This window comes from Sprattus sprattus (genome assembly GCF_963457725.1).
Source record: "Sprattus sprattus genome assembly, chromosome: 14".
Classification (NCBI taxonomy): Eukaryota; Metazoa; Chordata; class Actinopteri; order Clupeiformes; family Clupeidae; genus Sprattus; species Sprattus sprattus.
The window spans coordinates 25820448-25833756 of record NC_137912.1 but is presented as its reverse complement, the minus strand read 5'-3'; the positions used below and the strand labels follow the sequence as shown (position 1 = coordinate 25833756).

At 44.2% G+C, this 13309-nt stretch overlaps 1 protein-coding gene across 3 annotated transcripts in view; it reads right to left on the bottom strand.

The window, feature by feature from the left end:
* Positions 1 to 12267, bottom strand: part of psme4b (proteasome activator subunit 4b) — a 32996-nt gene extending 20729 nt beyond the window's left edge. Inside the window, exons 1-12 of one of the 3 annotated variants that reach the window (XM_080851599.1) lie at positions 11825 to 12267; positions 8225 to 8365; positions 7984 to 8100; positions 7466 to 7516; positions 5742 to 5786; positions 4113 to 4262; positions 3404 to 3467; positions 3039 to 3113; positions 2828 to 2950; positions 2203 to 2295; positions 945 to 1210; positions 26 to 212 (exon numbers count right to left, since the gene is read on the bottom strand). In XM_080851599.1, the coding sequence (XP_080707725.1) occupies positions 26 to 212; positions 945 to 1210; positions 2203 to 2295; positions 2828 to 2950; positions 3039 to 3113; positions 3404 to 3467; positions 4113 to 4262; positions 5742 to 5786; positions 7466 to 7516; positions 7984 to 8100; positions 8225 to 8365; positions 11825 to 12021 (1509 nt within the window). In that variant the 5' untranslated portion in view covers positions 12022 to 12267. The remainder of the gene's footprint in view (positions 1 to 25; positions 213 to 944; positions 1211 to 2202; positions 2296 to 2827; positions 2951 to 3038; positions 3114 to 3403; positions 3468 to 4112; positions 4263 to 5741; positions 5787 to 7465; positions 7517 to 7983; positions 8101 to 8224; positions 8366 to 11824) is intronic. The other 2 variants (XM_080851600.1, XM_080851601.1) reach the window with 2 other exon arrangements.
* Positions 12268 to 13309: the final 1042 nt, after the last annotated feature.

Genomic DNA, 13309 nt, shown 5'->3' with positions numbered 1-13309 from the left:
TGGCTGAATGCTGAATGTTACCCACCATGCACTTGCTGAAGTCATTGGGGTCGACCCCGGGCAGCGCGCGCATGAGCAGGGGCAGCACGTGTGCCGGGCCCTCTGGGTAATGGCGTCCGGCACAGAGAAGGCTGCGTGCCATGCCGATCATGCAGCTGAGAGTGGCGGTCAGCTGGTGAGGCTCGGTCAGAGTCTCCATGGCTGGGTACGTCCTACAAGGGGCCACATTTATTTACGATCAGGAAAATAATCACAAGATGGCAAGCAATTCACATGGTCAATTAGATGCAGTTGTGAATCATTACACTGATGTGGCTTAGCCCAAAAGACCTGGGAGTGATATGCCTAAAGATGTTTGTGGCGTTTCACGCTTGTGATGGCAGTGCCGGCTGGTTGGGGGTTTCCAGAGCAATAAACACCCCGTGTCACTGATGTTGGTGCTGTAACACCTGACTCACAGTTGGGCTTTCTCTACACTTAACTAACGCCAACGTCTAGCTTTTCTCAGCTTGTCCTGAGGAAGTGAAAAGGCACACCAAATGTACTGAAGAGCCGATAGATGGGATCATCTGTGGTTGTCTAAACCTCCAGGCGGAAGTACTGAAATAAACCATACAAGACCTCGGGAGAGATCATACACATAATTCATAACTCTCCCAGCTAGTTCAAGATAATTAGTGCATGTCCAGGTATTTATAAAAAAAAACATCGTTTCCACCTTTCCCTTTCACTTCTTTCACATGAAAGTTCCACTCATACAAACATGTGCTCACACCACTGATCTCTTACAAATGACACTATTATAGATCAGAGGCACACATACACACAGACAACCACACATATAGGCACACATACATATAGACAACCAAACACAGAGGCACACATACACACAGACAACCCACACAGAGGTGTACACATACACACACACACACACACGCGCTCACTTCTCCAGCACCGGGGGGATAACCAGCTCGGGCCTCATGAGGGCGAGGTTCTGCAGGGCCTGTGCAGCGTCCATGCTGCCCGTCTTGCTGAACATGGCCAGCAGCACCGGCTGCTTCATGCTCTCCACGAAGGCAGTGATGTCCTCCTCTGTGAGCCGGTGCGTGGGTGGCACCTCGGCGATCCAGCAGGGCTTCTTGTAGCGCTCGCGGTGAAGTCGCCGCACCACGCTGGCCGGCAGACGCTGGAGCAGCTTCATGAGCTTCATCTGGAGGGGTGCAGGGGGAGGAAGGTGGGGATGAGACACGCATGAAGTAGGAGCCAAGACACTCAATCACTCCTTCATGTTCAAACACAAAAGCCTAGATCACAAATGTCAATATTATAGGGTTGAACACACACACACACACACACACACACACACACACACACACACACACACACACACACACACACACAGACACACACACACACACACACACACACACAACAATGGCTAACACTGACACATGCATTCTTTACCTTCACTGCCATAAAACTACCCCTTCTGGCAAGATTATCCAATAGCTCACTGTTGACTAGTTCTAGACGCATGGATGTGTTAGCATGCACAGTGTGTGTGTGTGTGTGTGTGTGTGTGTGTTCATGCACAAGTGCATGTGCATGTGTGCATGTGTGCATGTGCACGTGTGTGTGTGCGAGTGCGTGTGTGTGTGCGTGTGTGTGTGTGTGTGTGTGTGTGTGTGTGTGTGTGTGCATGCACAAGTGCATGTGCATGCGCATGTGTGCAGGTGCGTGTGTTTGTGTGTGAGTGCATGTGTGTGTGTGTGTGTGTGTGTGTGTGTGAGAGACAGTGACAGTGACAGTGTGAGACAGAGAGAGAAAGAAGCAGAAGAGTGCCTAGGGGAAGGATTCTGAGTAGGTATGTGCTTTATGTAAGTGTTGGCCCTGTCACTGGAACATCTGCTCTGTGTGAGCATCCTGTGTGAGCACACACACACACACACACACACACACACACACACACACACACACACACACAGCAACTGGGACCCTTTGGAGAGAGCAAATAGACACTGACAAAACAGAACCTGCAGGAGGGGAGGGGAGGGAGGTTCACTTCAAAAGCCACTTTTGGCCTCATTTCAATCCTGTTTACTTTTACAGGGCCCCCCTCTTATCTTCAGCGTCGGAGACCAGATAACTGCTTTGCTGTGAAGGGAGGGTCCATTTTGGAGGAAATGTTTGGGGAGCACCTACCAGCCAGCGGCCATTGTTGGAGGGGTGGTAGAAAGAGGCAATGCTGTTGAACAGTCCGTTCAGCTGCTTCTGAGCCGGGTTGCCGGGTCCACCCTGCACACATGGAAAGTCAAATGTAGCACAACACATCCTGCCAGCCTGACTCGCACAAACAGAGCACTGGGACCTGTCTATTAGCACATTAGCTCATAATGCATTCTCTGAGACAAATATGGACACTGGCATTTGCTGAGAAAAACATGGACGCCTGAAGCCTCATCATTTTTTATATTATGTAGCCAAAACATCAACTCTTTCACTAGTGGATCCATATAATGCCAAACACCAAATATGTACTACTGTATGAGTTAGCGGTCACATTCTTCCCAGTTTCAATTTGTGTGGAATGTAGTGTTGACAGTTGACAGGAGCAAAAACAATACAGGCCTGATCTGAAAGTGTTGCTACATGTACTAGCAAGAGCAATGAAGTATAATACTGATATAATACAATACAATGAAATCATTTCCATAGCTAAACCATCAATGAAATATTCTCCAAAGCTAAACCATCTCTGCTGGCCATCCTGTACCCTACACACAAGAGAGAGAACCAGCAGCTCTAAATGAGGGAAGCAGGTGTTCACCAGCAGGGAGGAGATCCAGAGCACCACGTGCCCCACGTCATAAGAGTTGGACAGGTACCGCGGCACCACCATCTGACTGGTCCCCACCGGCAGATTGAAGCTGCGCAGGATGCGTGTGAAAATCTGCAGAAAGAGGACACCCCAGGTCTGAGAACACAGCCCAACACCAAACCAACTAACTCTGGTCCACACAAACAGACACTAAACTCACCTTAGGAATATATGGATCCCAGTAGACATAGCCTATGTTGTCATTCCCCAGACGGGCAAACAGATTGATCAGGCTCTGAAAGAGAAGAGGACGGTTAGAGGTTAGGGGGATCTCACAAAAGGATGCATTTTTGAACACGCTTTTGGGGTATAGCATGTGGATAATCAAGAATGCAAAAGATCCATATTGAATGCATAGATCAAATCTACTACCTCACAGAAAAAGACCAAATGACCTTCATGACGACAAATAACTACAGGATACAAGTAAATGAGCGGAAGAAAAGACATGCTCAGTGGATGGAATAAGTGACCGTTTGAAGGAGAAATGGAGGAGGTCTGAATGGCGATGTGGAGGATACTCACCCCCTCCCAGCAGGGCAGGTTCTGCACGGCCACCCACAGACTCATCATCTCATCAAACCACAACCTGAAGGACCAAAAACACACACAAGTGCCTTAGAACAGTGTGTGTGTGTGTGTGTGTGTGTGTGTGTGTGTGTGTTTTGTAATCCTTATATTGCCACTTAGATGTAATTTGACAGGGATATATGAAATTTGTCTACATTCAAAATATACAAAGATCACAATTTTATAATGACAGGGGCAAGTGTCTAGAGGAGGGAATTGCCAAAAAGGCAACGATGCAATACAATCACAGCATCTGGGTCACGATAGGATATTTCTGTGATTTTTTAATTTATTTTAGAAAACAGCAAGCATTGCAATTAGATTCTGCGCTACATTGTGATTTATTTCTCCCATGTATTACGTGTCGTATACTGGGAGTCTCTGGAGCCATCTTGCCATATTGTGGACTTCAGAAGCAATGATGTCAGAATAGACGTGTATACCAAAGTAAAATTTGAATCATAATATAAAATGAATCAATAAATATTGCAATACTGTCTGTTTTGTAGTGTGTGCACTGCTGTAACTCAACAGGGCTGTTTCAGATGGAGGGGCCTGTGGGGGTCCACCTGCGGAGGGGACAGAGCAGCTCACCTGAAGCCCTGCTCCTGCTCCTAGGGGTCATGATGGTGGGTTAGGGTTAGGAGGGGACAGAGCAGCTCACCTGAAGCCCTGGTCCTGCTCCTCAGGGGTCATGATGGTGGGCAGAAAGAGCTCAAAGTAGCTGATAGCCTTCTGCATGGACACATCCAGCGGGCACATCAGCGGGCGCCACTCGTCCAGCATCTCCTGGGTGGCAGACACAGGGAAATACCTGCCAGAAGCAGCCGCACATGCCCAGTCATTAGAGAAAGAAATAGAACTTAATCATAGTCCAGACATATCAGGGCTTGTGACTGCGACTGATCTGGTCGGATATGCGACTGGAATTTTGGCGGGGCGACTTGAAATACCCTGTCGCGCTATGCAGGGTCGCTGTTATGGTTTTCTGGGTTGACATTGGATATGGACGGTGATTCAGTGAGGTAAAGTTAGCTTCAGCCTTAATGCATTCATCATACTGTGGTTTGCGGTGAAATCTCAGGTGGTTGAACAAGTTAGTTGTATTGCTATGCGGTGCAGACACAACTCTAACGCACTCTGTGCATTTGATTTGTTCTCCGTTAACATCTCTTGCCCTAACTCTTAAAAGTAAGATAACCGTCTCACTACCTTGATGTCTAGCTAAGAAGATGTCTGACACTAGATATTTTTACGGGTGAATTTGAGCGGTCTTTTAAGATAGCATGTATGTACTATAAAATGTGACGTTGGTAAGCTGAAAGAACGTTAGGCTAATGTGCTAGTGTTAGAAAGTTGGCTGACTGACGCCTCAAAAATCACATCAACCATTATTGCTGGTTACAATAACGGTGTTATCGGATAGTACAGTGCCTATTTCTCTGCAACTTAAAAAAAAAAAAAAAACACGACACATCGGTAAACGGAGTGTGTTCATCTTTGTTTACAATTTGCAGTTGCCGGAGGGAGCTGGCGCACATATTTTAAGGTAATAGGCAGCTTCAAGGCTGCAATCTGCTACCTTGAAAAATTACTGTCACTCTGAGGACTTTAAGGTATTTTATAAACCCAGACGTGACAGAATAACGGTTTTCCAGCACGACTTTTACAATGGTGCGCCTAGACATTTGCTGGTGCTCCCAACTTTTCTTGGTTAGGAGCACAGTGCTCCTAAGCCAAAAAGTTTGTCTCGAGCCCTAACATATATACGGATCAGTGTGCTTTCACAAAGAAGCTAAATCAGGGCCAGTTTAAAAAAATAAAGTTGTTGAATATGTTCTGAGAAATGAATGTCACATACTAATGCTGACACATTTGGTAAGCTAACAAACTAGCGGTGAAACATTATCTCTTACTTTCCTCTATTTTCACTTGTTACCAAAGCTCTTCGGACTTTTGTCTTTATTCTTGTTAAGTAAGAACCACCTGGGGAGTTTTCTTCCACAAGAGCCATTTAACAACATATCACACTACAGCCTCTCCATAGTCTTTCCTTTCCCACAACAAAAGACAGTCTTATAGTTAGAGCAGCTTAATCCTCTCACAGCGGAAGCCTCCACGACCTGCTGCCCAACAATGGCCTGATTACGCTGCCAATACGATTAGCCAGTGTGGGAACCTTTTCTTTAAAGGGGTCAAATATATACAGTGCCGTAACTGCATCAAGGGGATGAGGGTTTGGCTCTGGGTTGATCTGACGTCTACATGTGTAAAGAGACAAGACTATACTTACAGCCGACAGCTCTTCACCAGGGTCTTCAAAACATTCTCTACCGAGCTAGGGGAGAAAGAGAGAGAGACGGAGAGAAGAGGGAGGGAGGGAGAAAGAGAAAGGGATGAGGTAACAGTGGCAATGGGTGTATAGTGCCTGTGTGTTTGTCTGTAGAGTGAGAGAAATGCTGAGGTGGTCAGTGGGATGAGGTAGACGAAGGATGCGATTAGACCACGTGCAAAGCCAAATTAAAAGGCCCACCCCCCGCATGAAACAGCCCTCTGAGGTGCATCCAGCACCACGGCAGGAAGGGGAGGGACGCAGCATGCCAGCTCACATACCCTGCACTAACCACCCCTGACCTGACGTCAGTCCCTTCACCCAATCACCAACCCCCAGAATGATGTATGTGACTGACCCTGGATTCAATAACAGTGCTTTACTTCCAAAGCCCCAATACTCTCATTAAGGCTGGGAGCTGGAGAGGCGATATAGATTTGCTTCACAGGGAGCAGACTTTGGACACTGAAGGAGGGCAGCAGCACACAGTGTGAGACTTAATAGTTCTTAATAGTTCAAATTGCTTTCGGGGCTAAACGTCTGACAGAATCCACCTAGGGCTTAAAGTGCCAGTCAGGGCAAGGTATTTATGAATGAGCATTGTGGGAACTTCTGCCAGCAGACAGAGATCTGAGCTCCTGATCTGAATGAGTCAGCAAACATGACGTTTCATAAAGGAAATACCCCTCACCCACCCCCCTTACGTTATCCCTTCTTTCTCTTTTTCTTTCTCTCCAATAGGGAGCAGCTGTATTTTCAACCCTAACCCCCGTCCCTCACCACACACACTCACACATACACACACATGTCTGCTGCTCACACCAGCACACACTGCATGTATACAGTAATGCCAGCATGTTTTGAAAAGGAGGGAGGATGGGGGAGGTAGTTTTTAAATAGTCTGCCCGACACCAGACACCAGAGGGGGAAAAACAGGCACAGACGCGTGACCTTTAGTTTAGAGAGGCAGAGGCAGGCCAGGGTGGCCCACATGTCTGCAGGCAGGCAGGCCACAGCACGGGCTGCTGCTCTGACCACCTCAGCACAGCAGGCATGGTGCGCCCCGCTCCCACTGACTGTCTGTCTGAGAGCCATGAGGAGCCCTGACCCTTTCCCACAGCACAGCAGAGAGATAAAGAGAAAGAGAGAAAGACATTAGCAAAAAGGGATCAGTTTAGAAGGCGTCAAAATCCCATTCCTGGCGGAGATGTATTGGAGGTCAGGCCGTCAGCCCGATATCTAAAAGATTGAAACCTGACCCTGATTCTTTTTCTGTTGTTGTTGTTGTTTCAAAAGGAATCAAATGATTTGTTTTTCGTCTTCATTGCATTCCAGGTACAAGACTTGATTGGCTATGCCGTGCAGGAAAGAGCTTTGGTAGAGGGAAGAGTGTGAGGGAATATACAACTGACCCACCAGGAATCGTGTTTGACAGACAAGGACAAGATGGAACTACTTAACAGCATAAAGAAAAGCACCATCTCTCCTGTGAGAGGGAAGCCGTGAACTGGTTATTGGGCTAAGCTCTGTTGAACAAGACAGCCATCAGGAGGACTGACGAGAGCATTTCTTAAGTGATTTTTTCCTTTTTATTTTGGTAGCATGCAATTAACACCAGTAGAAGTTGCCCATGAAGAGGTACAGCACAACATGTATTAAGAGAAGAAACCACTTGCTGAGCTTACCGCTTGCGAATAAAATTTAGCACTTTTTGTTTACCGCCTCCACTGCGAGAACTGAATGTGGGAGAAGGAGAGACGCATAAGCCAACACTACAACAGTCCACACACTGCCAAGTTTTACGCAAACATTAGTCTTTTACGCTGAAGACTTCACCAGTGTGAGGACGAGACACCTCGGTTCACAAGGAGAATACACAGAGCAGTAGGAAGCGGCAGACTTTGAACTTGAAGACGAAGACCTACTGTTTTCCACTACACATGCAATGGTGGTGTTGACTTTATTCCATGACTCCCTCTTGGACTGCACCCACCGTCCTACTTAAACTATGCCAGAGAGTGAGGGAGTTGTCATGAGATGCCGTGGCAAATAGGTCTAAAGAGGCATTTGATGTTCCGCTGAAAGAAAAAGGGGGCCTGAGGGCAGGCCTGTGAGGCAGAAGGGGGTATCTAGGGTGGTGGGTGGGAGGACAACAGTGTCCATGGTGGAAGAGGGGTGAATTGATTAGAACAGACGGACTTACTTGGGGAACCAGTTGAGGCCCAGGTGCTCAGTTTTAGAGTAAAGAATCTTCTCATAAAGGTCATAGAGGGGTCGCCAGGGCAACTCCAGGTCATCCCTAGACAGAAGCTCTTTCTTCCTGTAAACAGAAGCATCACTCAGAACAATGAGGGATTTAGCATGTATGCATCTGTGTTTAAAGTGTGATTATGTGCATCTTAATGTGTCTGTACCAAGTTCAGCAAGAGATATGGCTTGCTTACTTCAGGAGGCTGATGAGAGGCCTGGCGAAGCTCAGCATCATGCTAACCTCCAGGTGTGGCAGGTTGACCAGCTCGTAAAGTAGCTGGATGAACAGCACATGATCCTCCTTGCTGAACCTCCGGCCATAAAGCCGCAAGTAACTGAAGGAGCAAGAAGAACAGTCATAACACAACAGAACAGATAACCAGTCATGGGTTTGTGCTGACAGCTGAATCAAACAGCTTGTTTCACTTCCTCATCCGCTTCCACATGTTGTTTTTCTCCTGAAATAAGGCAACTGTGTAAGATCATCAGGGAGATGAACAGTCAGCAGCTGTCCAGCGCTTTAGAGGTACACAAAAATAAAAGATCATGTGGCTGGGGCCAATGAATTAAGCAGCATTATAATCGAGTTGGTTACACTTCAGAAGAAATGCAACAGAGAGAAGAGGAGCAGTCAATGATCTAAGAGGAACTTGTGTTCTGAAGGCACCAGTGATGATGAATTTGGGAATTCCGAAAGGTCGACCCCTGCTAAATTGGTTTCATGTGTCAGGCACAGATTACACAAACAATAGATTTAGCTTAAAAAAAAGGAAGTGTACACAGTTTGAGTGAAGCGCGACCAGGATATATTTTTGTGGAAGGTAATATGCTTCACAAAAAGGCAGATATATGTAATTCATTTGAGTGCACACAAAAGAAACAGGCACTTCATGACTTACACACAAGCAACAGACACAAGTGAGTCTGTACAGGCTTAATCACTAAAGACAAACTGTGACTTAACAAGTAGGCCAAGTGTCTCCCTATTAGACCTTGCTCAGGACATGCCAATTGGCAGCACAGAACAGGCCAGCAGTTGCGCACACCTAATGATATAATAGAAATGTGTCACACATTAGTCCATATACTTGCACAACAGTCCTGGCCAGTTATTAAGCTGTCCAGGGTAGACATTTAAGTTAGCTATAGATATAGGTCAACCTCACAACAACCCTTAACAATAATAGTGTAGCGTAATTTTTCAAGTATTATTTATCCATCCCATTCTCAAACTCTATGGTCAGACTTAATTTAACTATATCCCCATGTTTAATTTAGCTGACTTAAGGTCTAATTTAATGTAACAACATCCAAGAACGATGACATACAGCACTCTGCAAACTCTTTGTTCTAAATATGCTAACTTTATCAATTAGGTAGGGATCTGCATGTAACAAAATTATTCTTAAATTTTACTTATTTATTTTCTTTATTACACTCATTGTTTGCCACCGCCTCTGCTCATAGCACTTTTGAGATATCAACTCCGCTCCAACTCCTACACGTCCATCTTCTTGTAAAGATGGTTGCAATGGCTAGCGACATTGGCCACTAAAGTTCATTTTTACAGCTTACATTGCATCTAACATTTCAACCAACCTCATTTTTTAACTAAATGAAGAAACAACCAATGCGCTCTGGATACTTTACAGCCTACATTCCAGCTGATGTTTTGCTTGTGTAAATTCAGGGTGATAGGGTATGTTGCTAACTAGCTAGCATAGATAGTAGGCCTAAGCCGTGTCGGCCAACAGCAAAAAGTTACCTAACTTTGCCGGAAGTATCCAAGACAGGGTACTAACCTTAATTTGTGCCTTTTACCCACTGCAGCACAAGTCAGTTAACAACTTAAACCTATCTGTCACTTTCATTTTCATTGGTAATAAATAGACAGCTCATAAATGTTCACATAGCAAGTGACAGATCTGCCAAGATAATTAGCATAACCAGTGGCCTTGCTCAGAACATGCCAATTGGCATAATGCTAAACCATGTTGGATGTCAGCATTAGGTTTACACTGCGTATTAGCCCAGCGTAAGGGGCGACTACTACCTAATTGTAGGTAAGGAGGATCTACTGGGGTTCATTTGAACTGCGAACAACTCTTTACAGCACTGCATTACATTACAGCCAATTTGTTCTTCTGAGGCGTTGCATCACATATTAACAAACTTGTACATTTTCCCATTTGTCGAATCAATGTCACATCTACTGTCAAAGAAGGTTAAAGTACGTTTATTGTGGTCATGTGTCCACACTCATCCCCATTTAAAATAAACCCCAGTAGATCCTCCCTACCTCCAATCCGTAAGAGGATTTCATACAATGTATTTGAAAGAGTAGTCAACATACTCATATTTCATATATTAAAAAGATTGTATCTAAACAGACAAACTTTGGGGGGGGGGCGTACATACCTCTTGGGGGGGAATTAATGTCAAAACAAACAAGTATACAGAGCATAGGCTAGGGCCAATACCATAAAGTATACTGCATCACAAAGCAACAGACTTAATCTCTAAGACGTGGGTTTCTTGGGTTGCTCTGTGAATTATATGGTAAATGTCCTACAGCTTATAAAATGTTCAGATATTTCAATGGGGACACGACACCCTTTGTCTTGCCTTTATTTACATATTACTAGCAAAGTCAGTGATATTAAACGTTGAGGATTTCAAGTAACATTCTTTACACTTAAAGCATAGAGGATGGGTAGTATTTCTTAACATTTGTCTTTCAACGCTTTAAACCTTGAACTAAATGCTTAATGACGATCAATGTTTTTCCTTGATCATGGTAGGTTATGTAGCTTATTGCACACAACAAATGAGGACTGTCAACTCATTTTGTTGTATTAATTATAATGCCTATGTTTTATAAATACAATATTCAGCAATACATCAGTTAGGGATGTATAATCTGTAATTTGCTGGGCAAGGTAATCGATCCTCTGCTACTGTTGAGAAATCACACTAAGCATTTTCTTGCGGAAATGCATCTTTAGTAGTTAACTAACTAACTAATAGATAAATCCCCAATCCAGTAAGAAGCCGAGTAGTTGCACACAGCTTCTTAAAGCCTATGCCTGCGACCCTAGATAGCTACCAAGAACATAATATCCCCATCCACAATAACAATGTGATAGCAAGTCAACAAAGCAACGAATGATGTGCATTAGCTAGCTAGTACTTACAACAATACCCTTTTAACCAGGGCAGTTTGTCAAGGTGCCGCTACCTGGTCAGATAAGTCAAATACTATCCTGTCCTTTTACAGGTTACTGTCCTTACAACTCCAGATAGCTAGTTACTTAGCTGTATAGTTAGTTCAAACATTTTTACTGTCTATGGCTCATACTATTTGGCATGAAGCTAGCTTTGCTCGCTAGCTCACTGGATATGGCCTGTGTGAATTTATCAAACCCCTGGACAAACATTTTTTTTTAAATAGGTAGCTTGAACGGCAGTTAACTATCTAAGTAGCTAGCGTATCCAATCACATTGCTGCGCAGTTTTTAGCTGTTAAGATATTATGTTAGTCTGTCAATGAAACATCAACTAGCATAGCTAGTTAAGCTAGTTACACTTGCTAAGTCTTCACTGCCACCGGATAACGTTATGCTAAAGTACCTATAGGCATCGGGCCCTGACGCTACTGTGGACGTCTAAGTTAACGTACGCTACTTCGACCTCAACCACACTAACGTTATATGCTACCATAAAACGGTGTCAAATTAAAATGCCATTAAACAATAGGGAAGGGGGCTATCGTCACCTCACCACACGATACTTACTTTGCGAGTTTTCTCGTCCAAAACAGTGCTCCAGGCCATAACTCCCTGAGCTGAACCGCTCGCCCCAAGTTAGCTTTAATTTTCGCCAAGATTTCTTTGGATTCATTATCCAATTTGTCAGCATAAGGCAGCAGTTTATTGTAGACAATATCCTTTTGAGGAATAAAGCCCAATGTCTCAATCTGTTCTTTTTTCATAGTATTAATATTGAGAAAAAACGACAGTCTTCTCTTCTGTCAACGGTTACTTGTACTTTCCTCAAAGTTCTCCAGGAAAATCTAATTTCTGTTTCTAGTGGACAACTCCACGACGACGACGTTAAACGTAGTTCCCAGCAAATCGGTTATTTCCTTCGTCGTTTCTCGTTTTCTCTTTGAATTAAAATCCGGTGTCATAAACATGCCAATTCATTTGCCAGCATAGCTCCAGCTATGACCCTCGCACGTAGTCATACGGATACAAACTGAGCCTTCAACTTCAGGACTAGAGTGCAATGCGCCCCCAGTGGATCTTTCCTACTACAACGGACACAATCGAACCAGTAGAATCCACAATGCAACTGTAGAATCAACTTCATAAGAGGCCAAGAGGGTAAAATGACTTTCATAGGCATACTTGACATTGACCATCCTTCATACAATATATATGTATTGTTTAGCATTAGTATGATGAAGGATAGTTATCTTTTTTGACTAATCTGCCATTTCCTTTAGGGTGATGCATTCCATAATAATTAGAATTAGAGAATTAGTGCCTTTTCTCAATATAATGTGTGCAATGTCTAAGATGCCCTTCACTCTTAAAACAAGGGGACATACAACTGACGTAAGTCTTGTTTGCATATATGGCTGCCTTACTTTGTTTAAAAGGTTTATCACTGGTGATGATACTAATTGGATAACATAAAGCTGCTTTAGTTCCTTCTCTGATCTGACCTAGTGCGCTACTCTTTCTCAGACCTAGTGCATCCTGGACATGGAAAGAGAGAAAATACCCCTTGTAGTTTGCAGGCTAAGATTCTATGCTTGGCAGCAAAGCTCAAAACTAACTTTCTTCCAGGCTGTAGATAAACATAAAGTCATTCTTTGCCATACTTCCTATTTTGTTTTCTTTAGGCAGTCAGAAAATTTACCAATAACCACTTTGTCCTCTGATTCTCTACATCTGATCCTCCAACTTTGACCCATGAAACCTTTAGTGTGACTGAAAGGCATCAGTTTTACCCTGCCTGGTTACAAATATGACTAAAATGATAACATAGTCTTCGCTCTTTATTTCAGACTCTTTAACCTTGACATTTGTATAGATATGCACCATATAAACCTAACAGGAACATTTTCCGAAAAAAAAAAAGCACAAGCACTCTCCATGACTGCTTGATCCATAGAGTTGAGTCCACAGATCAGCTACCCTTGAACTTTTCTTAGGGCTTCTCTAAAGCTGGTTGACCTCAGCCTCAGGTTAGGGTAGAGCAGTGGCCTGTCT